General features: G+C 51.7%; 1 protein-coding gene across 1 annotated transcript; it reads left to right on the top strand.

Annotated features, from left to right (window-relative positions):
* Window positions 1-52: 52 nt before the first annotated feature.
* Plekhd1 (pleckstrin homology and coiled-coil domain containing D1) lies at window positions 53-27706 on the top strand. The gene is made up of 13 exons (XM_028876140.2): window positions 53-541; window positions 9110-9203; window positions 9573-9662; window positions 9859-9935; window positions 10656-10747; window positions 11674-11726; window positions 20909-21003; window positions 22360-22453; window positions 23853-24031; window positions 24453-24585; window positions 25290-25434; window positions 25811-25960; window positions 26201-27706. Exons 1-13 carry the CDS (start codon window positions 393-395, stop codon window positions 26365-26367), a joined length of 1518 nt encoding a protein of 505 aa, XP_028731973.1. The 5' UTR covers window positions 53-392; the 3' UTR covers window positions 26368-27706.
* Window positions 27707-27889: the final 183 nt, after the last annotated feature.

Genomic DNA, 27889 nt, shown 5'->3' on the forward strand with positions numbered 1-27889 from the left:
CACTGAGCTGGGCTGTGCAGCCGGCGCCAGCCCTGATTGGCGCTCGCGGCTGGCCTGCGGCCGGCTCACCTGCCACTCCCAGCCAATCCAGGCCACCAGAATTGAGGCTGCCCGCGCGGGAGGGGGTGAGGGGGAGTGGATGCTGCGAGCCTGCGGGCCGAGCTGCCCTCCCAGCGGAGTTCCCTCCCGGCCGGCGGCGCTCCCGAGCTTCGTCCCAGCCTCTGGCTGCAATTCCCGCGCCCCTTGGCGTCCCGCTCCGTTCGCTGGGACGCGCCCCGACGGCGTCCGGAGCTGCCTTCGCTGGTCGTGCCCACGGCTGCCCGCCGTCCTCCCTGTCCCTTCCAGTCCCACGAAGGGGGTGGACCCGGGCCGGGCAGCGCCTCCGAGACAGGATGTTCACGTCCAAGTCCAACTCTGTGTCGCCATCGCCGTCCCTGGAGCAGGCTGACGCGGACGCGCTGGACATCAGCACCAAAGTGCAGCTCTATGGGGTTCTGTGGAAGCGGCCGTTCGGGAGATCGTCGGCCAAGTGGTCCAGGCGGTGAGTGAGTCCCCGCGTCCGGGGAGACGTCCCCTCCCCACCTTGGGAGGGAGCCCCGGGCCTCGGGACGCCTCCCACTCCACCAGTCACCGCCCTGCCTCAGCCTTCCTCTGTGACCTTGGCCCGCCCAGGCAGTTTCTGTCTGTGCTGTCCCCAAAATGCGACTTTAATTGGCCGCTGGAGCTAGAATGGAATCACGGGCCTATAGTTGCCGGGAATTCTCTGAAAAATGAACTGAGTCCCAGGTCCCAAGTGGCGCGGCTGCATATGGGCTAGAGAGACTGAGGTTAAGTTGGGCCAGACTTGAGCAGGAGTCGCCCCCTTCCCCCCTAGCTCCCCTAATCCCCCCACCCACCACCCACCCACCCCCGTCTCCCACCAGAGAGTCTGCAGAGACCTCCACAGCCAATTCCATCCCTTTGTTGAGGCTTAAAGTGGGCTGGGAGATGGGCGCCACTCTATCCAGCAGATCACTGACCATTCTGAAAGACTCAGGAGAGAGAACCACAAACCTTCTGTAAGAAATTGTGTTGGCAACCCCTCCAACTGTGCCTTCACACACACACACACACACACACACACACACACACACACACACACCCCTGAAGTTGGAGTGGGAGAGAGGGTAGATTGGTCCTGTTCAAAGGATTGATGTTTGGAGAGGGGTTGGGGAGAGCCAGAGCTACCTTGGCCCCGTTCTCAGCACCAACTCCAATCGAAGGCTCCAGATAAATCTGGCTTCTGTGTACAAACGATCCTGACAGGTATCGGGAGAGGAGGAACCAGGCCTGGACTTACAGGAGCCTCCCAAAGCTGGCTGCAAGTGCAATGGACCAGTTTCCACACTGCTTTCCTCCTCACGCCCACTAGGATTTACTGCTGGTGTATAGAAAACGCAGACTGCATCCTGGCCCTTCCCTGGAGGGTATGGCCATTCTTGGAACCACAGCCCCTTCTCCATCCCACACCACGAGTCTGAGTGCCTCGGATGTTTCCAGGACCGCAGATCACGTGCATGTGGTAGCGGTTAGTTTTGATGTTCGATTTTGATGAATAATTTAATATTCCTGTAAGACCTCAGAACAAATGGAGGTGTGGATGGGACTTTACGTTTTGCAGAGATGGTTTCATACACTTTTATTATTTCTGGCTGATTTCCCTTGGGGATTTAATGGGAGGCAGGCCCCCTTGAGTCCCTCGCAAGCTGAGTTTCTCTCCGATACTTTAAGTGAAGGCTTGGAGCAGTATGAAGGTTCTATGAGAGGAGGCTCACGGGGTTGCAGTCTGAGCCACAGCCACTGAGGGCTGGGAGCGTCCAATCTCTGCCCCAGCATTTGGATGAGTATGGGGAGTCGGGGAGGAGCTATTGTGGACTTACTGTGCCAGGGCCATTGTGCAGACTATTCTGAGCTACCTCAGGCAGCCTCCTCTCTCCATCGGGCCTGACTTTTTGTCCTCATTTAAGACTTTTTCTGCTAGGCATTTTCACCTGGTTGCATCCATTATGTGGTAGGTGCCTTGGACCCCTAGGCTGAGTCTCCTGGCTCCCCTTTCCCCTGTAGGTACAGGGGGACCTGGCTACTGCATATGCAGTTGATTTGGGGCCGACAAGTGCCCGGAGAAAACCTCTTAGCTAAAAGCACGGTTGTAGTGGCCAGGACACTTGGGGGTGGGGCCCTGAGAATCTCCGTCAGTCGTCCCCACAGCCACCCAAAACAAACCAGTCTAAGTCAAAACAATAAGTCCCGGTGCCAAGTCAAGTTCTCTACCCTTTGGAAGAGACTGTCACCTCTCACACCTTCCTTGCTCAGGAGTTGTCACAATGCACAGATTCTCCCTCCTCTGACCTGCCAGCTCTAGACCTTTGTTCATGTTCCCACCTCTGGGAGAATGCCGCCCCATCCTCCACCCCATACACCCTCGATTTTCCTTTGAGTCAGCAACAGTCAGAAAGAAGCAAGCCTGAGGCCCAGCCCAGCCTTCTCTGGCTTCCCAGTAGGGCCTCTGGGCTCCAGCTTCCCATTTGTGAAGTGCAGTCTCTGGACCTCAGCTAATGAGTGGCCACAGGAAGGCTTGGGACAGGGCAGCCAACACCCACCACTGCAGAGACTTACCATTAGGGAAATCGATGCTCTGGTGGGCAGCTGAGGGAAGAGGCCCGGAAAGGCTCCATGCTGCATCGTCGTAACCAGCTGTTGGGCAGGATGGAACTGGCTGTGGCTGGCTGAGTTCTATAAAACCTCTCCTCCTCAGAGTCTGTCTTAGGGGGAGCCTCCAGTACCCCCACCTTGCCCACACAGCAGTGGGAAGATGCCCTCACTGTTAGTTTACTTTCCTGTGGGCAAAGGAAGGGATCCAAGTGTTCATTAACAGAGAAAGGAGAATTTCCAGAAGGATCTAGAGGGCAAATTGGCCACGGTCCTCTCCTTCCTCTGGGGGTAGCATAAACTCAGATGCAAAGGCCTGTGTGCCCCGAACAGGAGGAGGAGGATGGTCTTAGCTTCAGCCAGGGTCAGCAAGGGGTACCTGGGATGCCCTTCTGAGACCACCATGGTGCCTCCAGGACTCAGCTCACCATGTCCTTGCTGGGAAACCATACCTTGGGTAGCCTCTTGAGGGTGAGATAACTTTGGCTCCGAGATCAAAATCCCACAGAAGTCTAAATCCTGCATCTTGTCTCCGCTAATCCCCAGGAGGTGTTGAACTGAGATCTCCTGCTGTCAGGAACTCTGGTTCCTCAGCCTCCCCACCTCCAACTCATTATTTCCACTGCCACACACCTCTAATCTCTCACACATGGTCTTTGTGGGCGGAGTAAACCATACTGAAAGTGTGGCACCGTGGAGGCTGAAGGGCATCACGAGGGGTGCTCGCCTTCACATGGGCTCTTTCCTCTGTTTTCTGAAGCCTTTTTTTTGTTTTTTGTTTTTTGTTTTTTGTTTTTTGTTTTTTGTTTTTTCGAGACAGGGTTTCTCTGTGTAGCTTTGCGCCTTTCCTGGAACTCACTCTGTAGCCCAGGCTGGCCTTGAACCCACAGAGATCTGCCTGGCTCTGCCTCTCAAGTGCTGGGATTTAAAGGCGTGCGCCACCACCGCCCGGCTCTGAAGCCTATTTTATTTGACAGTTTATTTTTCAGTTTTTGGTGTGTTGATTTTAGGTTTTGTCTATTTTTTTTTTTAAATTTACATCTATATGTGCATGCCTGCTTGTATGTATGTATACCGTATGCCACTCTTCTGGTCCAGACTCAGGCATGCTACTGAGACCCTCTCTCCTCTGCACTTACCCATCACACCTCCTCCTTCCTGCCCTGCAGGATGTCCCCAACTTCCAATTTCTCTCCCCTGGGTCTACACCCCCAAACACTGGAGCACTGAAGAGCTCTGAAGAGCTCAGTAGAGCAGACTGGCTACTGCTCCTGGCTCTGTTTCTTCTTCTTCTTCTTCTTCTTCTTCTTCTTCTTCTCCTCCTCCTCCTCCTCCTCCTCCTCCTCCTTCTTCTTCTTTTTCTTCTTCTTCTTCTTCTTCTTCTTCTTCTTCTTCTCCTCCTCCTCCTTCTTCTTCTTCTTCCCCTCCTCCTCCATCATCATCATCATCTTTTCTTCTTGAGATTTTACTTATTTATATCGTGTGTGTGTGTGTGTGTGTGTGTGTGTGTGTGTGTGTGTTCTGCCTGCGTGCATATCTGTATATCGGTTGCATACAGTGCTCGCAGAGGCCACAGAGGAGATTGGGTTCTCTGGAACTGGAGTTACAGATGGTGTGAGCTGACGTGTAGGTGCTGGGAACTGAACCCAGGTCCTCCAGAAAAGTAGCCAGTACCCTTAACCACTGGGCCATCTCTCCAGCGCCAGGCTGGTCCTTCTTTAAAAAGGCCTGTCTGATATACACTGCATCTTTGCTCTGAACATTTTTCTCTGCCTCCACTGGATCTCTCAGGAGACCAGTGTCAACCACTGAGCTCTGGCTGGACCCTTATTATACTCAGAGCACAGGGTAAAGGGAAAAGAAGCCACGCTGTGAAAATCTTTCACTTTAGATGACATCTGTGTGTCCATCCTGTCACTCGAGCTAAAATCCTGGCCATGGTGTCATCGGGCTTAGGTCACCCTGCTCCTGTCTAACTATTCAGCATACTCTGCTGATTTTTACCTTCTAATAACTCTGGTTCACCCCTTTGCCCAGATGTGACCTCCTCAGGGCCTCCTCTCTTTATTCTAAAACCACAAATTGGGCCGGGCAGTGGTGGCGCACGCCTTTAATCCCAGCACTCGGGAGGCAGAGCCAGGAGGATCTCTGTGAGTTTGAGGCCAGCCTGGGCTACCAAGTGAGCTCCAGGAAAGGCGCAAAGCTACACAGAGAAACCCTGTCTTGAAAAAAAAAAAAAAAAAAAAAACCAACCAAACAAACAAAAAAAACACAAATTGACCTCCCAGAACTGGTTTGATATCTGTGCAAGGTGTGTGTGTGTGTGTGTGTGTCTGCCTGCTCTCAGCCCCTGTTTACAGACCCGCCCTCTCTCCTTCCCCTCCCCCTAGGCCCTGGCCACCCTTTTAGCACTTATCTGCACATAATACCAGACATATTTTGATGACCTTGAGCACACTGTTCTCTACATAGGCCCCCTTCTGTCTAGAGAACATTCATCTCTTTGGTGGCCACGCTTCTGGTTTTCACACAGACTTCCCTTGTTGCTCTGGGTCCTGGTGCTTTGTAGTGGCTGTGTATCCTCCAGACACTCTGCTGTGGTAAAATGTCACAGTCATGGATCCTGGTGCTTCACGGGGTAATAGCATCCCCCCTGGCACTTTCTACATTGCTGTGTATCCCCACGGCCTGACCGTGTCGCCCCATAGCCAAGTGCTTTATATTTTTAGCTCCCCCGTTTACCCATTGTGTGATCTGGAACTTATTACTTGATTCCTCTGCAGACCAGTTTCGCCACCTACCTTGAACAAGCAGTGAATGAATTACTACACGAACTGTTCTTGCTCCAACAGGGCCTGGCACAAAGATGGAGCTTGATAAACACGAGCTATTTTTAAAAAAAATTTTTTTTTCTTGCCACACGCTCTCTCCTGCATTCAACGCTCGAGCTCCTTGGGGACAGGGACTTCACCAAGCTGTCAGGACCCAGCACAGTACCTGCTTGGCTAAGTAATTGGTTCTGTAACAGGCATCTGGCCTGAGCCAAGTGGGCGTTGCAGCCGAACTCCAGGGTCAGCTCGAGGGCGTCAGACAGCTGGTGACAGCGGCGAGGAGGACCGGCATCCCAGAGCACAGGCAGCCGAGAACTTGAGCTCTGTCAACAGATCTCCGAGTTCACCACTCACCCGTTGCGCCCTCTCACTGTGGTCCAGTTTTCTTACCAATGTACTGGGAGACCAAAAACCCCGCCCATCACTTGGAGACATTTCAATAAGAAAATGTCGGTGAAGTATGTGTAGCAAAGGGCATTCCTTCCTGATTTCTAAGTTCTTCCATCTGGAGGTGAAATAGAGGGCGGGTGCCGAGGATATGGCTGACTCGGTGGATCGCTTGTCTAGCATGCATGAAGAATCTGGGTTCAGTTCCCAGCTCTCCATAACCCAGGCATGGTGACTCACGCCTATAATCACAGCATTCAGGAGGTGGAGGCAGAAAGGTCAGAGGTTCAAGGTCAGCATCAGCTATATGGTGAGTTTGAGACCAGCCTGACCACCTGAGTCGCTATAATAATACATTAATATTAATATTAATAGTAAACCAGAGAGAGAAGGCAGCCAGGACTGACATGAAACCTTTACCATGCACAGACTCCGGGCTTCCTGCAAACCCAGGACGGTAAGGCTTCTCCAGGGACAGACGCTGGCCCTGGAGATGGGGGACACTTCAGACAGGAGGAGGACAGGGCTGTGGCCTGTGTTTGGAAAGCAGGAAGCCAGCCAGTTGGGCTGCAGCCATGTCCTCTTCAGTGGCTGTTGTGTGAGCACAAACGGGAAGAGGGGCGGGGTGGCGGGCGGCAAAGCCACTGAACTCAACGATAAGGAACAGCAGTAACCAGAACAACGATGAGCACTGGCCTGTGTGTTTACTACAAGCCAGGTCTTCACGTGATCAGACTCGTTTCCCTCCCAGCCATGAGAAATAGCCTTTAATTGGCGCGCGCAGGAGCTGAGGCCCAGGAAGACTAGATGTCTCTCCCCGTCACTGCTGGTGACTGGCGGATCCCCTGCCTTGGCCATTGCAACGTGGCTTCCCACATCTCTACCCTGGGTGTGTCCTGAGCCAGGACGGCAGCTCCATGAGCCATATAGGGAGCAGGAGGCAGGCCTGGTGGTCCTGAGTTCCAATCCTTCTGCGGCAGTTGTAAGGCTTTGTATGCGACATCATATCTAAGCCCTTCTTCCCTCACCTGCGACCTGGGAGTGAAAGGCCCCGCCTCCAGCCCTGGTCTGAGAGGCAGGTTCTCTGATCCTCACATAACTTGCCTCACAGACGCTAATAACGTAGAAATGGTGACTGTGACCAGCCCTTACACTGGCTGCCCAGCTCTGCAGGGCCCAAGGGAGGTTGGCCCAGCCTTGGATACTGAAGGGAGAGTGTCTAGAACAGGACGCCTTTGAGGGAAGGTGTGAGAAGAGGAATGCCTCTCTACGCAGTCTTGCACAGACTTTCAAGGACCCCAGCTGCTGAGGAGAAGCTAAAGACACCCACCAGAGTGGCCACCACCAAGGCAGCTGGATAAGCCAAGATCTCTTGGATCTTGTCAAATGAGTCATGGTGGGTAGGAGCTTACCCTCTGCCTCCAGGTCTGTGCCAGGTATGGCTCATGTGGCAGTTCATGGTGACTCTCAGCCTGCTGAAATGTGGCCACCATGGAGCAAAGGCCACCTGGAGCATCTGCTCTGCCTTTCTGTGCTTGCTTTAGGAGGGGAGTGACATCCGGGGACACCCTGTGTATTGGGAAGATCTTGGGAACTCTACATGCCTCTATCCACTCTATGTACCTCTTGCCTCCAGTGATGTGTGGCAATAGCTTGTTAGCACATGCCCTCCTATGCCAGGACGATCGGTGTCCCATACAGCAACCGGGGCTAGCCTTTTACAATGTAAGTCAGGTCATGTGACTCCTGCTCAAAGCCCTCCCATGGCCATTGTACTCAGAGAGAAAGCCAATCTCTACCAAGTAGTTTCAGCTCCTCACACCACCTAACATGCTAAGGTTAGAAGGATTAGAGGCATGTGTCACTAGCGAGCCTCATGTGTCCAGGGCTGGCTTTGAGCTAGCTCACTACGTAGCTGAGGATGACTTTGAACTCCTTATTGTCTTGTTTCTACCTCCTGGATGTTTGGGGTTAGAGGTGTGTACTACCATGCTAGTTTATGTGGTACTAGAGATGGCTTGGTGTATGTATGCTAGGCAAACACTCTACCATGAACTACACCTCCAACCCCAGTTCCTCTTTTGTAAAGCCACAGCTCCACTAGGTCATGGTCCTGCCTCATTATTAGCTCACTGAACCATAGTTACCTCCTAGAAATCCTGTTTCCAGAGACAGTCCCTCTGCAGGTAGGGATTCAACACATGAAGGGGTTCATGAGGCACTGTTGTGGGGGCGGGGAGTCAGCGCTCTTCTGCTTGCCTGCATTTCCAGCAGAGGGTCCTCACCAGGCCATGCATCATTGAGATGGGGCAGATTGCTCAAGTCTATGAATTCAAGACCAGCCTAGGCAACTTAGCAAGACCTCCATCTCAAAATGTGTGTGTGTGGGGGGGGGGAGGGAATAAAATCATGAGCTCACACCAAAACACCAAGTTGAGCTTCAGTTACCTTGAAGAAGGACTGCTTCAGCTATTCAGGCTGCCCCTCCACTCTGCCCCAAAGCCTCTGTGGTCCTGCCCCTCCACTCTGCCCCAAAGCCTCTGTGGTCCTGCCCCTCCACTCTGCGCCAAAGCTGCTGTGCTCACTGGGAAGATCACGTGGGGGATGGAACCTGCAGGGGTCCTCTGACTTCTTGATAGCTCCTCACCGGAAGTGAATGGTTTAATAGCAGGCTCTTGGGGGTGGTTCTGCTGTAGTTGATTTTCACAGTGCAAACCCTCCTGCTGTGGTCTATATGGTCACCACTGTCCTGTCACTGAATGCTAAGCAGGTGAGAGAGTCCACGCTGTTGGCCATTGTGAGTCTATCCCAGCAGGTTCCAATATGTCGCTGCTCTGAACTTTCCCCCCCTGCTAGGATAGACTCAAATTCCATTTGATTACACTGAAACACCCATCCAGAATCATGTGGCTCGTCCTCCATCCACACCTGGAGAGGCGCTCCCACATGGCTGGAGTACTGGATAGTTCACAGGGTAAAGGGACCCGAGCAAGACAACAGGTTTCTACTGTGCTGAGGAGGCCAGTCCTGGACGCCAGTCACGGGCACCCCTCCGTCACTGCCTGTACAGGAGGCCATCTGAGGACACTCTGTGCAATGTGCAGTGTGGACAAGGGTCCCCATGGGCTCCCATGTGAGTCCAGGGCCCCCAAGGATGTTCTTGACCCCTAAGATCTCACCATTTTCTCACGCCTCCCCCGTAGGTTTTTTATCATCAAAGAAAGCTTTCTGCTTTACTATTCTGAGAGTGAAAAGAAGAGCTTTGAAACCAATAAATACTTCAATATCCATCCTAAGGTAAGGAGGCGCCTTTCCAGGGCCACAGCGAGGGAGGATCCACTGGGGACGTTTGGGAATGGCAGGGAACTATCTGTTGCCTTGATGTGGCTTAGAATCTAGAGAACAAATCCTCTCAGGGCTCAAGTCACCCCCTGTAGCTTCTGCACTGGGTCCCCCCACTCCATACACACACACCTCCTTAGCTACAGAGCCCGCCCCAGCTCTTCTTCCTTCTGGGAATCCATCTTAGTCTTGATGTCATAGCCCTGGGATGCCGTCCAGCCTGAGGTCCTTGGCAAGCCCTTGGCTTTCTCCAGGAGCCTCCTGGGACTCTTAAGTGATGTGAGCTGAGTGGGGTGGGAGCTGCCTGCTCTGTTTCTTCCTCAGGGTGTCATCCCACTGGGCGGCTGCCTGGTGGAGGCCAGAGAAGAACCCAGCATGCCCTACGCCATGAAGATCTCACATCAGGACTTCCACGTAAGTGGGGACCTTCCCCGAGCCCAGGGTCCACAGGGCTAAGCATCTTCGTCTTGATCCCCTGGGAACAGCCCTGTGCAGTCTAGCCTGAGAGGACTGTCAGGGCCCAGGCCTGTTGGGGGTGGGGAGAAGAGAAGAAATCGCCTCCCCTTCCTTTGGAGTGGACACCTCTCACTCTGGCTCCTCTTCCCGGCAGGGAAATGTCTTGTTGGCTGCTGAGTCTGAGTTTGAGCAGACACAATGGCTCGAGATGCTGCAGGAGTCTGGGAAGGTGTAAGTGTCTGCCAGCAGGGCCTCTGAGGGGCCAGGATGAGAGCGGATGGGCCAGGCTGGCCCTGCCCACCTGCCTGTCTGCTGGGTCCTGAGACGGGGCCGTGGAAGCTGGCCAGGGTGTGTGGGAAGAGACAGCTCAAGCTGTAGAGCGTCTGTGAGGGTGCCCTAAGTGGTGAGCTTGGGAAGGTGTCTGCAATTATAGGTGGTAGATGTGGACACCAGTGGCCTCCAATTCTTGGGACTTAGTCAATCACCACTCCTCATATTCAGAACCTCGGTGCGTCCATCTTGCCTTCCCAGACCTGTAACTAACCCTAGTAAGGACCAGAGATGGTGCTTGCAAATCACAGAGACCACCTGACCAACACAGCCTGTGCCCATGCTTCTAACCCAACCAATAACACCGGGTACCCAGCCTGGAGCCAGGTGGTGGGCATGCAGTGTGTAGAAGGCTACAAGGGAGGCTGTCCCTCCCCTCCTCTGTGGGCGCTCTTGGCTCCGTCCCTGTGGCCCGATTTGCAATCTCAGCCTCCAGTTACTGTAACTGATCAATGCTGGTGGCGTGCCCAGAGCCCTGGGTGCCAGACTGAGCTGGGATTCTGCGGGGCAGAGGAGGGGCTAGCACAGAGAATGTACAATCTCCTTCTCCCTGGGCCTTGCTCCTGGTTTAACGGTTTGTATTTCCCCTCCCCTCTCTCCCATCTGCCTTCCCTTCCCCAGGACCTGGAAAAACGCCCAGCTAGGAGAAGCTATGATCAAAAGCCTGGAGGCACAGGGGTTACAGCTGGCGAAGGAAAAGCAGGAATATTTAGGTTAGTTACGGGGTGAACTGGAATCTGAAGTTTCCCGTGGCGACACTTGGGGACCCGAGTGACAGATGGAGAGGGACTGGGTGGGAGTGGTACCGGAGGTCTCTCTGGGGCTTGGAAGGGAGCTTGACACCTAGAGCACTTGATGATGTGATAAACATCTTTTTGATCAGAGAGCTAGAGGCAGGAGAGACTAGCGGCCGGCCGAGTGCTTGGCTTTAGACACGGCCCTGTCACCTACCTCTCTGATGTGTCTCTATAAGCCTCAGTTTCCTGCTCCTTAAAGACGATATGGAAATGGTCTCTGGTGTTAGAGGTGGGGTGGAGATCAGCTTAAAGGGAAAATCCCTGGGTGTGTGTAAGTGTAATGGGTCGGACCTTCAGTTGAAGGATCTAAAAATGGAAAAATACTGTCATGCCTGAGTCCCAGGTCCTGTGCCCTTCCTCTCCATCTCCTCACCAAACCCACTTTAAACCCAGCTGCAAGGCCCCAGGCCCCATGCTCTAACTGTCTGCTAAATGCCCCCAGTTGGGAGATGATGAGAATGGGTCGATCCTCTTCCTGGAAACCCCGCTGAGACAGCTCAGGCCCTGGCCCGTCTCTGCCTGCTCTAAGCAGCCCTCCCTTCCCTGGAAAGTGCCCTCTCCGACTAACCAGGCACTAGTGGGGTCAGGGGAGACTGCAAAGACCCACCTGAGCCTCCATGGTCAAGTCCCCTGAGGACCTAAGGATGCACGGAACAGGGCAGAAGACCTAAAGGGCAGCTTGGGCCAGGGAGGCAGCTTCAGTTCAGCAGAGCAGGACCCCACCCCTGAGTAGGAGTGCAGACCTCTTCCCTGGGAGATGGCACAGGTGACAGAGACCACCCAAGGCCCCTGCCCTCAGGACCCCGGAGCTGTTTTCAGTGACCGTGTGCTTGCCTTGGCAGACAAGCTGATGGAGGAGACAGAGGAACTGTGCCTTCAGAGGGAGCAGAGAGAGGTAAGCACATAGTGTGAGTGTGCAGAAAGACTCAACTCCCCCTCATGGCTGGCATTAGGGCACCATTTCTTTCTTTCTTTTTTTTTTTTAATTTAGGTGTATTTATTTATTTATTTTTATTTAATGTTGAATGCTGTTTATTGAAGGAGGGAAGAGGTCTTAAAAACAGGCTTACAGCACAATGGGAGAACCCCAGAGGGCAGAAATTCGCTACCGATGTTTTACAATCTTGCATCTAAGCTGTTAATGCCCAATATGCAGGATACACAGACAAGGAACTTCCCTTAAGCATTCAGGAGGGTGGAACCCGGCAGGGAATCAGCATAGGGAGGATATCAAGGTCAAGGTCAGCAAGCAAGGCAACAGTTACCCAAAATGGGGGCCAGGGCCCTACAGGTTCCCCTTTTACTAAAAAAATGAGCTTCTGACTTAGGTTGCGTGGGACATCAGCAGGTCAAGGGCAGCATTTCTTAACCTGTGGGTCATGACCCCTTTGGGGGGGTTGTTGATTTTACAGGGGCCGCCTAAGACCATTGGAAAACACAGAGATTTACATTGTGATCCATAACACTAGCAAAATTACAGTTATGAAGTAACAACAAAAATAGTATTATGGTTGGGGGGTGTCCCCAGAACACGAGGAACTGTAATAATGGGTCTCAGCATTAGGAAGGTTGAGAACCACTGCATTAGGAGATGGTACTGGTGTGTGTGGGGGGGGGGAGCAGTGCTAGGCATCCGGAGACTTGCCTGAGAGACCTCAGTCAGGATGGAGCAGTGAGGCCACCAGATGACGGTGTCTTTACCTTGGTGGGAAGCATATTTCTCTTGTGAACCCTCAGGAAAGGAATGAGTGAGGAGCAGGTCTTAGAGACAAAGCCATCTAAACATTTCCTAAGCATCTTGCTGGTATCCACAGGAGGTTGTAATGGCCTTAGTTTTGGTGGGGTTCTGGGGGGGGGGGAGCTTCTGGTACATAAGAGTGATGGGGTTTGAGAACCTCAGAGATCATTGGAATCTGCTCCATTCCCACCCCTGAAGGGCAGGGCATGTGGCAAGCAGAGGGAAGCCTGGAGCCAACCTCCTGTGGTTGTATTTGACCTTAGCCCTTCTAACTGGACGGTCCCTGACAAGTTACTTAACCTCTCTGCATGTCAATATTCTCATCCAAGAACCTGAGGAAAATAATAAAACCCGACTTCTTGGGGATGTTGTAATGGTTAAGCAGGGCGTTACATCGAAAGCGTCTGACACACTGTGTGTACAGGGTGTGCTCAGTGACCAGCTGTTCTTCTTAGCATTAGGCTCATGTTATTGCTAATTACGGGCCACTCCTGCCTGGGTGAGGCCTGGCATTGCAAAGTGGTGCTCAGAGGAGCCTACATCGAGGAGACTGACCCAAGCCACTTCCTTCAGCCTGGTCCCTTTTCATTGTCCTCGTTCAGGCCAGCCACAGGGCTGAGGCCATCAGCTGCAGCTCAGTGCCTGGCTGTGACTCAGCTCAGGAATTCAGCTCCTTCCCCGCCACCCCTCAAGGGACTCTAAAAGGTGCCCTAAGTTATGAAACACAAGTCTCCTTTGAACCCCAAGCCCCCCAAGTCCTGTGACAGCACCCAGCCTCAGAGGAGAGCATGGTAGCATGGAAAGAATCAAGACTGGACTGACTTGACTCTTGCAACTTTACATTGTGGCTTAATTTCAAACCACCATGACAGTCCGCTTTCATTCTTCTTCCAAAATTTCACCCCCTGTGCCCACTTATTCTTCCAAATAGACTTTAGAGTCTTTTCAATGATTACAAATAAAAGAAAAACAAGATTGAAGATTTTAATGTGGAGATATGGAGTTGAAAGTAGGGTTTTGTGTCTTTAAAAAGTATTTTATGTGTATGGGCACTTTGTCTGCATGGATGTCTGGTGTGCCTGGTGTCCAGGAAGTCAGGTGAGGGGAGAAGGAGCCTGAACTGGCCTCACCATAGTGCCTTGCCTCTCTTCCCCCAGAGCAAACCCTAAGGCCCGTACGCTCTCATCTAAATCCCATTAGCGTTTGGGCCTCTTCTCCATAGCATCCTAAGCATTTGGAATGAGACTTGGATATATTGTCAGAAACTTTGAGGACAGATGATTTGGGAGGCCCAGCATAGGATGGAGTGGGAGACACAGCCCCCAATGGGGAAAGGAGACTTAGCCAACAGAGGTTGAATCTGGGGCAGAAATTGGCCCAAGGAAAATTTAGACACACTATCTAGGTCTTGGCTTGGAAATGAGGGCAGCGGAGACCCAGGGCACATAGGCCTCGCTTCATGCCACAGCACTGAAGTGGAACGCTGGCAGCTACAGAGGACGAGGAAGGTGCAAGCCCAGATGTCGATGTGGTGGGGATTCCTGGAGCGGGCAGCAGGAGGGGAACCACACCAGGCTTAAGCTCCCTGTCAGTGATGTGCTCTCGCCCAGAAACAGCCCAGATTCTGCTCCTGGTCTGGCCACACTGAGTCACTGTGCCTGTTCTTCCTTAGTTAGCTCACCCATAGGATAGGTACACTTGTCCCCAATACCTTCCCCTCCTATTCTAGATCAGAGATTGGCAGAGGGGTTTGGGGCCACATAGAAAGAATTCTGTATCCCAGAGACAAGATGGCTCTTCTGATGATGTATGAGGTTTCTAGAGGATAGCCTGACCCAGAGGGAGCCTCGGAGACTGCAGCCAGGAGACCTGGCAGAGTCTCAGCTTCAACACTCACGGTGTGAATGTCGTCTGATTCCTCTGGACTTCGTGTTCTTCATCTCTAATGCTTAATAAAAGTAACAGCTGCTCTGCATTCTTCTGGGTTGCTGAGAAGCTAAATGGACTAGAATTCAGGGAAATGTGCCATGGGATGGTGTGGCCATGTACCTGTAGCCATGGCATTTCCCACACGTCAGAGAAAGCCTGGAACCCCTAGCCTAAGTGTTTTTAGCCAAGAATGCATAGAGAACTGCCTGGGCATATCTTCCAGGGTCATCAGGCTTCACTCTTTTTATTTATTTATTTACTTACTTATTTATTTCTTTATTTTTTTTGGGGGGGGTTCTCTCAAGACAGGGTTTCTTTGTGTAGCCCTGGCCATCCTGGAGCTCACTCTGTAGACCAAGCTGGCCTTGAACTCACAGAGATCTGCCTGCCTCTGCTCCCAAGTGTTGGGATTAAAGGAGTGTGCCACCACCGCCCAGCAGGCTTTACTGTTAGTGTAGCACATTCTGTAGATTTTGATAAATATAACATGCCATTAATTCACCATTGTGATATCACAGAGAATAGTTCCACTGCCTTAAAATTTCTGTGTTCCCTCTGTTTGTCTCTCCCACCACTAACCCCAGCAACCACTGATCTTCTGACTGTCTCCAAAGGTTTGCTCTTTCCGGAGGGTCATGGAGTTGGAGTCATGCACCATGTAGGCTTTTCAGATCACCATCTTTCACTTAGTAAGGTACATTGAAACATCCACTGTGCCTTTGTATGGCTTGAACACTGGTTCCTTTTCAGAGTTGAATAAATTTGTTATCTGGGTATGTACCTATTTTCTCATTGAAGGACTGACCCTATGGGTTGTTCCAGGTTTCAGCAATTATGAATGGAGCCATTATAAACACTCATAGATAGTTTTTTTGTGTATGGACAGACACTGTCAGTTCACTTGAATAAGTAACAAGGAATGTTATATATTTTAGACTTAGGTCTCTATATTTAATTTGGTAGGGGAGTTCTCTTGAAATCACCTTCTTCAAATCACGTCACTCAGAAATATATTGTTTAATCTCCAGTCACTTTGTGCCTTTTCTTGCTATTGTTTTGATATGAGTTTCTAGTATGTTTTCACTACTGATTAAGAGCAAATGTTATACGGTTTTTAGTCTTTTAAATTTGTTAAGGAGTATCTCCTCCTGCGGAGGCCAGGCTCTCTTGATGAGCATTCTATGGGAGCTTGGGAATAACGTGGAATATGCCACCGTTAAATGATGTGGTTTGTCAATCCTAGAGGTTTGATCTACCATGACAAAGTCAGGCCAAGTGGTTTCAACGACAGCAATCTATTTCTCAGAGTTCTGGAGACTAGAAAATGAAAGATCAAGTCATCAAAAAGACAAGTTTCATTCTGAGGTCTCTCCCATAGGCAGCTGCCAGTTGATGGTGTACTCTACGTCCCGCCTTGTCCACACATGGGACGACATGAAAAGCACGCTCTCTGGTGTATTTGGAAGTTTCTCTTGGCAGAGACATTTTTTATTCTTTCAGAGTGTGGCTTTGTTATTTTGTTTTGTGTTTTTGTTTGCTTGCTTACTTTGTGGGGCAGAGTGACATGTAGTTTAAGCCAGCCTTGAACTCCTGATCATCTCTGTTTCCTGTGTCTACCTCCTGAGTTCCGGGATTACAAGAGCACACCATCACACCTGGTCATTGTCTAATTAATTGTCTTGTGTTTTGAATCTTGCATTTGGGGTGTGTGTATGTGTGTGTGTGTGTGTGCATATGTATGAAATTCCCATCTCCCCACATATATTAATCGTCTATTTTTACATATCTATTGAACTCAAGACCTCTAGAAGAGCAGCCAGTGCTCTTAACCGCTGAGCCATCTCTCCAGCCTACATATCTATTTTTTTCTATTAAAGTCTTTAGCACACAACCCACAGTTGGGTTTGTTTTTAATTTTTAACTCCTGGTCTGATCATTTAACATTTAACATTTTAACTCTGGTTCTGATAATCTCTTTCAACTGTATATTATACTTTATTTTGAGAAAAGGTCTCTCTATGTAGCCTTGGCTAGCCTGGAACTCACTATGTAGACCAGACTAGCCTCCAACTCCCAGGGATCCACCTGCCTCTGTCTTCCGAGCGCTGGATGGCACTTGATAAGCACTTACTAATGGCAAGCAGTTTACATGAATGAACTTGTGCGACCCTCCTGGTAACTCTACAAGACCGTGCTTCCTCATTTTGGGCAGGGCTTCAACAGCCCCTCCCCTCTCTGGTCTAGGTCTTAAGAAATGATTTCAAGTGTTGGGATTAAAGGCGTGTGCCACCACCGCCCGGCCACCTGGGAGGCAGAGGCAGGTGGATCTCTATGAGTTTGAGGCCAGCCTGGGCTACAGACCGAGATCCAGGAAAGGTGCAAAACTACACAGAGAAACCCTGTCTCGGGGGAAAAAAAAAGAAATGATTTCAAGAGAACTCCCCAACCAAATTAAATATTGAGATCTAAGTCTAAAATATATATATATATATATATATATATATAAAACATTCCTTGTTACTTATTCAAGTGAACTGACAGTGTCTGTCCATGCACAACAAACTATCTACGTGTGTTTATAATGGCTCCATTCATAATTGTTGAAACCTGGAACAACCCAGAGGGTCGGTCCTTCAATGAGAAAATAGGTATATACCTATTTTGTTCAGGAAAAACAACAACAAATATCCTCGCCTAAGCCTGCGGTCCTGAATGGTCTACAGTGTTTCCTTTGTCAGCCTCCCTGCATCTCTGGCCCCAGCCTCTCGCCCATCCTATTTGCTCTCATGTCTCATACGGGTCTGGCTTGGTTCTTCCAGGCAGCATGTTTCCACAGGGGCTTTGTATGTACTATTCCTTCCATCTGGGATGTTCTTTCCTCTTGTACTTAACTAGGCAAGGCACTGAGCTAAATCTCCAACCCATTTATCTACCCAGCTTTGTCTCTCAGCTCAAGAATCAACTGATTGCCCCTCTTCCCACCTCCGTGGAGTTTTCTTTTCTACTTACATCTGGGACAGCTTGACCTGGAACTGGGTCCCTGTCCTGCAGGACTTGCATCTTGTTTTGTAGTACTCTCTGAATACTGGATTATTTTAGTAGTACTGGATTCCTACATTTGATCTGAAATCCTGGTCTGGGTTTCACTACACCGTAGGCTCTGTAAGAACATCTTCAGATCCCCCATGCAGAGCCCAGCAGGTGCTTGGAACATAGGATGCACTTGGTAAATAGATGTAGCATGAATGAATAGAACTATGAGAAAAAAATCTCACTGGGCTATTTCCTGGAATTGCATTGAGCCTGTCAATTACATGCAAAGAATCCTTCCTGTATTAAGGCTTCCTGATCAGGAGCCCCTGTGGCTGCATTCTCTTCATGGGTATAATTAGTTTTATTGAGGACCAGAAAGCATGGTCTGTGAAGCATGGCAAACAAGATGTGTTTAGCTTGGAGGACAGGAATCTTGGGAACAGAATTTTTTTTTTTTTAAATACTTGAAGGGAAAAGAAATTAGTCCTATTTGATGGCTCAAGGAGAAGCTAGATTTGGTGAGGGAGGCTGGGGGGTGGAGGGGGAGGCAGATTTGGGCTAAAATGGAACTGGTGGACAACATGGGCTGCTTGCTTCTCCAACTAGAGCAACCTGGAGTGACCAGGTGCTGGCCGCTGCTCTTGGCCCTGCGGGTTTTCTGTTTGGCTTGGAGTATATATGCTAGCTCCTGTTTTGTGGACTGGGTCCCACAGACCTCAGAGACTTAGAGAGAGCCTGGAAAGAGAGTGTGACAAAGGCCAGGAGTGAGGCAGCTGCTGAAGGGAGAGGACATTTGAGCAAGGCCAGAGGTGGTGGCTCGAGAGACCAGGAGAGGAGCAGTGTTGTTGCATGAATGAGGTGAGCCATGCTGTTGGTTCCCTGCGAAGATTTCCACAGAACCTTTCATCATTCGCCAATGCTTTTGTATCTGTGGCCTTTAGAGAAGGGGTAGGGGTGGGGTCAGGCAGAGCTGGCAGAGGGCAGGGCCTTTCTCTAGGTTGTTCAAAGCCGAAACCGATTTTCTGACTTTCTACCATGAGATATTCAAGCCAACCTTGATCACCTGTTGGCAGAAAATCATCAGGGGATTCAAGCATCCCGTGAAGACTGAACTTCCTTTAAAGTTGCTTTGGTGCAGGATGGCTCTGGTTCATGGCACCCATTCTGCTGGCCCCTTGAGGCAGCAGCACATGCTTCCCTGGGCATAGCTAGTCATTGACACAAGCAGAAACATCTTACCACATATGCTTGGGACCTCTGAGTGGAGAAGAAAGGCCGATGGCTGGGTTGTGTTTGTTGTCCTGTTGTGTTCAAAGTTACTTTTCTCTTTAATGTTCTTAGAGACACTGCCTAGCATCTGCTAGTGTCCCGAGGTGCTTGGGCACTAGGGAGGGAAGGTCTGAGTTTCAGACCCTGACTGACAGTTCCACAGAAGCTATTCCACTGTGATAACGAGTGAAGGGAGGCGGCTATAAGCTGCAGGGCTAGGGAGCTCTCCGGGGAGCTGGAGTGCGTGAGACTGGAGGGTGGAGTCCTCTACTGAGTCCTGGGTGATCATTTCTGAAACAGCAGAAGCCCTGGGACCTGTGAGAGCCACTATGGAGCTCAGCTGCTTCTGGCTAGTGGGTTCTGTGGGCCTCTCAACAGCCCTTGCAAAACTGGCAAACACCACCAGAGGAGAATCGGTCAAGTGTGTGGACTCTGCGGCCAGAGAGGCTCTCGGCACCAGCAGCGCCATGTGTATTAAAGCAGAGAGTTTCATGTTTCTTTTTTAACATTGTTATTATTATTATTATTATTATTATTATTTATTATTATTTGAGACAGAGTTTCTCTGTGTAGCCCTGGCTGTCCTGGAACTCACTCTGTAGACCAGGCTGGCCTCGAACTCACAGAGATCTGCCTAGCTCTGCCTCCCGAGTGCTGGGATTAAAGGTGTGTGCCATCACCACCCAGCCTCATATTTCTTTTTTTAAGGTCTGAAGTTTTCTTCAGTTGTAAGGGGCAGGGGAAGATGTGCAAGAATACAAATTTAATGTATATCTTATTAATATAAGACGTGTCAAATATAGATATGGCTAGATCATGGCTTCTGCAGCAACCAAAACCCCCCATATGTCCATGGCTTTTAACAGCATGAATGTGTTTTCTCAGCTACTTGGGCTGGTGGGAGCTTGGTTTCATGTGTCCTCATTCCTGGGGATCCAGGCTAAGGGGACCCCTATCTATGCCAGGGGAAAGGAACCATAGCCCACCACACACCATCTTTTCAAAAGATATCTGTCCTCCTGCTCACATTCCGTCAGCCTCAGCTACTCCCATGAGCCCCGCTACCCATAGCCAGTGTACTGGAGCCGTGCATGTGCCCAGGAGCATCAATCAGAACGCCAGGGAGCAGCCCGGGTGGGGGGCAACATTTAGCAAACAGAGGCAGTTTGTAGCCATGTGCCAATAAGGATTTGATGAGAAGGAAGTAACTTAACTTGGGTAAGAAACTTAGGCGTGCGGATTAAAATGAGACTCTCCCCTGTATCTATTTTATTCCCTTTCTGCATCTCTTCAAAGCCAGTGGTAAGAGCGCCTCCATAGGCAGTGCCATTCCCTACCAAGGATGCCATTATGCTTGAGAACAAAGCCCCTAGGTGACTAGATTGTAATTTAGAACCGGAAAGTGAGAAAGCAGATGCAGAAACAATATGCTCCCACAACATAAAATGTGGAAAACAAACAAACAAAAACCGCGAGCTAAACTTCATGAAATGGATCCCTAATGCCACCTGCTACAGATCCAGAGAGATAGGATCCCTAGCCTAGAGGCTCCAACCTGGTGGGGGAAACATTGAGGCTGGCCAGCTTCCCTGAAGGGACCTGTCCTGGTCTTTCCGACACTCCTACTCCAGTAGATCTGAGGAGAAGGAAGCTGCCCGTCCCCAGAGATAAAGAAAACCTTATTCTCTGACTCTTGGGTTGGAAATAGCTTTGCTTTGCCACTATACCCAATGCCATTCTGTGTCCTGGAAATACACACTCCACAGGGTTGTTTTGTTTTTGTTCCATGCTTGAGGAACAACCCCTTCACGTTGGGGTGTTAGACCCTAGTGTTGCCCAGCGGAACCACATCCAGGTTTACAGTCATATCTGTCAGAGGACCCTTGTTGGGATCATTGCTAACCGTTTTCATGGGCCAGCTTCATCACATTTTTGGGTTAGTTGAGACCACATGCCACTGAATGGCTCCTTGGGATTTACAAGTTTGCCCTTATGCCCTAAACTGAGCCAAATTCTCGAGTGTCCCCTGGGCTAGCGAGAGGAGGAATCGTCCTGAGCCTAGGGGCCCTGCACCTCCTGTGACTTTCCTCTTCTCTGGTTCCCTTCAGGAGCTGGAACGTCTGAACCAGGTGCTGGAGGCCGAGAAGCAGCAGTTCGAGGAGGTGGTGCAAGAGCTGAGGGTGGAGCAAGAGCAGATCAAGAGGTGACGGGGTGGGCCTGGGGGCGGGCCTGGGGGCGGCCTGGGGCGGGCAGTGGGCATGCCCTGTCCCGGAAGGGCAGCTGGGAGGGGCGGGGGTTTACCCTGGCCCTGGGAGGGGCAACAGGGACGATACTCTGGCCCTGGGAGATGGAGGGGGGGGGGAATGATGGAGTGGGGGATGCCCCGGCCCTAGGAGAGGCAACATGGGTGAATACCCTGGCTCTGGGAGGGAGGACGGGGGGGGGGGGGCGGGGGGCGCGGGGCAGGGATGCCCTAGCACTGAGAGGGGCAGCAGGTGGGTGGATACCCTGGCCCTGGGTGGATGAGTGGGGCAACAGGGGGAATGCCCTGGCTCTGAGAGGGGCAGCAGGGTGATTTTCTAGCCCTGGCAGACCCATGTGCGGCCAGACCTGCAGAGAGCTTTACCAGGAAACCACGTATGGCCTGGTCTCCCTAATGCTCCAGGTCTTGAGTATACCCAGAAAATATGCCCCCCCCCCCCACCAAGTAGGTCATTTCCAATCATTGATAATGACCTCTTGCCAAGGTATGGACAAAAGTGTGAGACACGGGTGACTGCAGGCTAACCTCTTCCAAGGAACACCACCACCACCACCTTTGTGAGAGCCACTTACCTAAGTTATTGGCAACAAGCTGGCCTGGCCTAGAAGTGCTGCCCACCAAAACCCCCCAACATTCTCCATCTCTCCTGGAATCCTTTCACGTTTTAGTTCATGACACATTGGGATCTTCAATCTGATGTATTATGTACCAATCTAGTTGCCCATGATAAGCATTTAATTGCATCATAATCTCATGAAGGTGGGACATGTGTGTATGTATCCCCAACCCCGGTGACTCAGATGTAGTCTATCCAGAATTTGGAAACTGCTTCTGTGGTTGATGGTGCTCAGTGTCACACCACCTCCACCACCATCATCATCTTCACCACCACGCGGACTATCAGTGACAGTCCAGAAACACTTACTCGGGACGACCTAATTTAAGGGAATCATTTAGATATGTGTTTGGGGGAGGGAGAAATACGGAGACTCTTTTCCCTAATTTTTAAAGTTAGTGTACAATTAAGAGGGTCTCCCTAAGTAAAACACCAAGCACTTCTTGGACACTGAATTAGAAGCTAAGTTCCTGGCTTCAGGACCTTCCTTTGTCCGGTAAGTAAACCCACCTCATTTGGTTGAGTGTCCCTGGCAGCCCTGATTCTGCAGTTGTTTCCAGTAGCCAGTGCACTGGCTGTCCAAGGGACCTACTGAGCCACATCAGCTGTGACAGAAGCATGCCTGTAGGCAGAGGTTGGCAAGGGTGCCCACTGCCATTCCAGCTCTCCGTCCCCCACAGGGAGCTAGAACTCACTGCAAGATGCCTCAAGGGTGTGGAACAAGAGAAGAAGGAGCTGAGGAATCTCACAGAATCCTTACAGCACACCCTGGAGGTGAGGAGGGTTGCTTGCCCAGGAGGGTGAGTTGACGGGTCGGGCTACTTAATTCTGGATTTCTCGGTATTTCCTAGGGAAGGTACTTACAGGAGAATAAGCATGAAGGGGAGCTTATCGGAAGGACCCTGTCTGTGCATGGTTGGGAACTCTAGCTGGCACATGAAACCCAAAGCATGGACTGGTTCTTCCCAGACCCAGAACAAACATTCTGCCTTGCCCTTGTGATGACCGTGGCCTCAGGAAACCTGCTTTCTGTAGTGCTGGTCTTACACCAGAGGCAGGATTGATGAGAGTGAGAGGTGGAGTCACCCACCACATCCTCCTGTGGTTCCTTCACTTAGCTGCTCCTTGGTGAAATTGAGCATGAAGGGAAATCAACTTCCAGGTCACCTTCATCTGATACATGAGACCGAGAGGGGGAGGGACAAGCAGCATGTGTCAAGGACAGAGAACAAACTTCTTAGCACAGCATGCGAGTACAAACCCCCCAGCCTTTCCTCCCCTGCTGCCCCTCCATCCCCTGCTCCAAGACACTCCAGCCCCTGCTCCAACCACTGAGCCCATGCCCCTAAGGAAAACAAGCTTTTTGATCCCCCCCACCTCTACCGTACTGTTGCTTCCACACAACATATCTTTTTCATCTCTTCTTTGGAGAACTATTTGTCTTCAGACTCAGCTAAAATGTCTCTTTAGTCAAGCTTCCTTGATTCTTCTAGGTCGGTATTTGCTCTGTTCCCATGCATTTTGCACATCTGTTGTAGGATAAACTCTGGGTTGTGTTTTTGAAACTGTGATCTTTACTTGGCCATGTCTTCACCGTTTCCCAAAGTCCAGCACCTGAAGTGAGCTTGGGACCATACACCTTAGTTGAATCCATCAAGTGCATGAAGGCTACAAGACTTTCAGTCTCTCTGGAGTGACTGGAGCCTTGGCTGGTCTAGCTTTCCCCGTCATGGGAGCGGTCACCATGGATATTTCCAACCCCAGAATTTCACTGTGGTGTTACGATCCTGACTGATAAATGCAGAGGATGTCTAGATGCACTCTTGGACTGGTCCTTTGAGGGTATTTTCACATGGGCCCAATATATCTCCTTTCTCCTTGAGGAACAAGGACCTCAAGAAGTCATGTTGCCCAGAGGCCTTGGAACCTGGCCCTGATAGGTACCATCTCTATTGGAAGTCACATTGGGTTCCTCCTTGTCTGCCTGTCTGTTGATGGAGGAGTAACCTGGCCATGTTGTAAGGAAGAAGATCTTGGAATGAGGCATGTGAAATCTCCATCACGGAGGACTGAGGGAGGAGTGGATCACTCCCTGGAATTGCAAGGAGACCAGGGCAGCCATGCTGGAGAGCTAACCCCTGCCCCTTCCCACCCTTCCTTGCCTTTGTGCCAGGAACTCTCCATAGAGAAGAAGAAAACCCTAGAGATGCTGGAGGAAGATAAGAACCAGCCACAGCCATCGACCAATCAGAGTGAGCAGCCACTTGCCAGTGATGGTCTCCATAGCAACCTCAGGCAGATCGAAGAGCGGATGCAGGAGCTTTTGGCAGAGAAGCTTCTGGCCGAGAAGCGGTGAGGCACCTGAGACCACTGGGTCCTCCAGCAGCTTCGGGGCTGCGACTGCCCTCCAGTTATACAACTGGACTTGAGTTCCAGCTGTCATTGACGAGACGGGTCACTTACTTCCTTTTTGCCTATGACCCGGCTTTCCCAGCATCAAGTTCTCAGAACAGTGCCTGTGGCCAGCCAGCAGGTTCCCTTAGCTTCTCTCCACCCGACCCATGAAGAAACTGAGCCTCACTGGGGTTGGCAGTCTTCCTGAGGTCAGAGAAGTAGCAATCCCTGGACCTCTAAGCCTAGGGCTCCATACCACCTCCCCTCATCGCCTGTCTGACTGGACCCCAAAAGGAGTCAGCCTTTCTCTAGCCATGACTCTAGCAGGGGCACCTCCCGTTGTGGGCGAGCACTGGGTAAGCCTCCCTCCCGCCCACAGGATGAAGGAGAATGAAGAGCGCTCACGGGCCCTGGAGGAGGAACGGGAGTTCTATTCAAGCCAGTCTCAAGCTCTGCAGAACTCGCTTCAGGAGCTGACTGCGGAGAAGCAGCAGGCTGAGCGGGAGCTGAAGGTTTGCAGCCAGCCCGCATGGCATGGGCCTTGTGCTCTGGGCCCTTCTAATCTGCTGGGGACTCCTGCCCATCCCTGCACCTCACAGCTACCCTAAACTTCTCTCCCAGGGTGTCCAGCTGGCCAGATTCAGGGGTGGGTCTATCACAAGAGGTGACAAGCTCTCGATCCCTGGTAGACAAGTGTTAGGAACAGGGCCGTGCCCGGTTGTCGGGGTCATGGGTAAGGCGTGGAACCAAGATATGGAAACTTCCATCCAAGCCCATTGAGCCCAGGATGATCGGGAAAGGTGGGCTAGCCATTTTTCCCATTACTGTGATGAAGCTCCCGTCAAAAACAGCTTAAGGAAGGAGGGTCCATGGTTTGGGGGATGTAGTCTGTCATGACGGGGAGAGTATGGGGCAGCTTATGACATTGTGTCTGGAGTCAGGAAGCAGAGAAGTGAATCTATACCTTTTCCCCTTTCCTTTTCATTCAGTCTGGCACCCCAACCCATGGGACAGTACCACCCACACTCAGGGTGCATCCTCTACCCTCAGCTAAACCCTTCTGGAGATGCCCTCACAGACACACCAGAGGTGTGTCTCCTAGGTGATCCTAAGTCTGGTTCAATTAGCAAAGAACATACACCACCACGGAAGGCTTCTGGGGAGGTGGAGACGGCTTCCTGGACTCGCCTTCCCTCTTGCCTCTCCCTCCGTCTAGGCTGAAGTGAAGGTGCGCATGGACCTGGAGAGACGACTTCGCGAGGCAGAGGCAGCCTTGCGGAGCCTGGAACAAGGGCTCAATTCCAAGGTTCGGAACAAGGAGAAGGAAGAGAGGATGCGGGCTGATGTGAGCCACCTGAAAAGTAAGGCCTCCCTCCAGGGCCCAGCCCCAGCAGAGCCTGGAACAGGGCCTGCATGGGTGAAATGGTCCTCCCTAGAACCCCCTCTCCAGACACCATCCTGTAGGAGTCCCTTTGGCACAGCCTCTTTTGCGGCAGCTGGACCTGGGGTGAGGGTATTTTCAGGGAGGAAAGCCTGAAGTTTTGCCCTCTTTTCAAAAGCTCAGAGCTCTGTTCCCGGCAGATCTTCTCTATGAGAGCCACAGGTTGTGGTCTGAGGAGGAACGGGGTCCTCCAAAGGATAGACCAACGTGTCTCCCACCAGACCAAATGAGTACTTAGGAGGGGAAGGACAGGCCCAGAGAAAGATGCAGTCAGCCGTTCCTTCCCGTCACCACAGGGTTCTTCGAGGAGTGCATCCGCAACGCAGAGCTTGAGGCCAAGATGCCGGTCATCATGAAGAACTCCGTGTACATCCATAAGGCCGCCACTCGCCGCATCAAGAGCTGTCGTTTCCACCGTCGCCGGTCCAGTACCTCCTGGAATGACAGTGAGCGCTCACTCGTGTGCCTTTGGTGGGGTCGGGTGGCACAGGCTGTCGGCGACAGGGCAGGAAGAGGGCTGGTTTGGGAACAAGTAGCCAAGGCTGGGTAGTATGTCGTCGAACCTGGCTCTACCGGACGTGGGCAGAAGGGGCCAAGCGCAGCTCAGCAGCATGCAGGGCTGGACCGAGGGAGAGGGGGCGGGCTCAGCATGGGGGAGTGCCATGCATTGGTCTTTGTGTCCCCAGTGAAGCCATCCCAGTCCTTCATGACCTCCCAGCTAGAAGCCAACAACATAGAAGAGCTAAAGGAGGTGGCCAAGCGGCTGAGCCGAGACCAGCGCTTCCGAGAATCCATCTACCACATCATGGCCACCCAGCCTGGGGCCACTGCGCTCCCCCGGGGTGGGAAGTGATGGTAATCCTCTCCCACCTCCTCTCTCTCTCCTTGGTAGGGTAGGAGGGAGGCCTGACTCTCCTCGGCTCCTCTCCACCAGAGCGCCCCTAGGGGAGGGGTACCCTTATTCTCAAAGGAGGTGATAAGTCCCTCTGTTTTACCTTGAGCCCTGACCTTGGAGATCAGAAGAGAGTGTCGGAGTCCCTGGAACTGGAGTTATGGATGGTTGTGATCCACTCTGTGGGTGCTGGGAATTGAACCTGGGTCCTCTGGAAGAGATCACAAGTGCTCTTAACCACTGTGCCATCTCTCCAGGCCTGAGCCCTGACCTTGGGTCTACCCTAGGTAGGTGGCTCCACACTGGATGCTACCTGGTTGTCATGATGAGGCCCGACTGTGTGTGGTATCTGTTGGTCAGGAAGAGAAAATGTCTATTCCACAAGGGTAGGCAGGGCCTGCCCACTGGCTGAGGACTGGAAAAAACTTCCCTGGTACCATCTGTGACTCTGCTGCTCTGCCCCTGGTCACAGGACCCCCCCCCTAACTCTCTCTTTGCCCCTCTTCCTCCTATACAACCTTTGTCCAGGCTCCTCACTTAGTCCACGTCCTTGGAGAGGGAAGAGCGGGTTCTAAGACACAACCCCACACCCCCCTGCAGTATTCTATTTCGTGGGGGCTGCCCTGGCTGTAGGGCCACCCAGGCCTCCCCTCCTATTTACGAGTGAGCTTCTCCATATACAGCCTCAACAGAGGGAGTGGGAGAAGTGTGTGATCCCACTTGGGGAAAAATCAGCCCTGATTGGGAGCTCTCAACCCAGGACGTTCCCCAGAGTACACACAGCCGGATCAGGAGTGAGGAAGCCAAGGCTCCTGTATCATCCATCCACAGTCAGGCAGAGCTTTGGCGGCCTCAGGCTGCTGTGGCCCCTACTGCCACAGACCACAGAGGCCTGTCTCCTTCCCAGCTGGCTCCGCTTGCTGCCTCCGCTCCCAGAAGCGGCTTCACTCAGTGAACCAATGCAGCCGTGAACCCACCACAGGGGAACATGGGCCCGTGGGGAGCCAGGAGCCATTGGCTGGTTCATTGCTGTTGTCATGGCGACACTGTAACACCAGCCTGCAGATTTTGTGGAAGACCACTATGTTTCAGGACGCCAAGGACCGCGTTCCTCATCTGTGACAGTCTCTAGGGGCTCATCCCTCGGAAGATGGCTGAGTCGATCATTCTCTCCAAACAAGACTGGGGGAGGGCTAGTGGAGAGGTGGTGCCGTGGTTAAGGACACTTGATGCTCTTACAGAGGACCCAGATTTGGTTCCCAGCACCCACATGGTGTCTCACAACCATCCGTAACTCCATTGCCAGGAGATCCAACACCCTCTTCTGACCTCCACAGGCACCAGACACTCACATGGTGCATGTACATACAAACAGACAAAACATTCATACACATAAAATAAATAAATCTTTAAGAAGTGTTTAAAAGGGGCCGAGTGGCGGTGGCACATGCCTTTAATCCCAGCACTCAGGAGGCAGAGGCAA

This window comes from Peromyscus leucopus, chromosome 14 (genome assembly GCF_004664715.2).
Source record: "Peromyscus leucopus breed LL Stock chromosome 14, UCI_PerLeu_2.1, whole genome shotgun sequence".
Taxonomy (NCBI): Eukaryota; Metazoa; Chordata; class Mammalia; order Rodentia; family Cricetidae; genus Peromyscus; species Peromyscus leucopus.

What these genes read in the sequence shown, in the direction of transcription:
- Plekhd1 (XM_028876140.2), top strand. Translation starts at nt 393, where the DNA reads ATGTTCACGTCCAAGTCCAACTCTGTGTCGCCATCGCCGTCCCTGGAG. An exon ending in AAGCTTCTGGCCGAGAAGCG is followed by an intron (nt 24,032 to 24,452) that starts GTGAGGCACCTG and finishes TCCCGCCCACAG; the next exon opens with GATGAAGGAGAATGAAGAGC. An exon ending in TGATGTGAGCCACCTGAAAA is followed by an intron (nt 25,435 to 25,810) that starts GTAAGGCCTCCC and finishes CCGTCACCACAG; the next exon opens with GGTTCTTCGAGGAGTGCATC.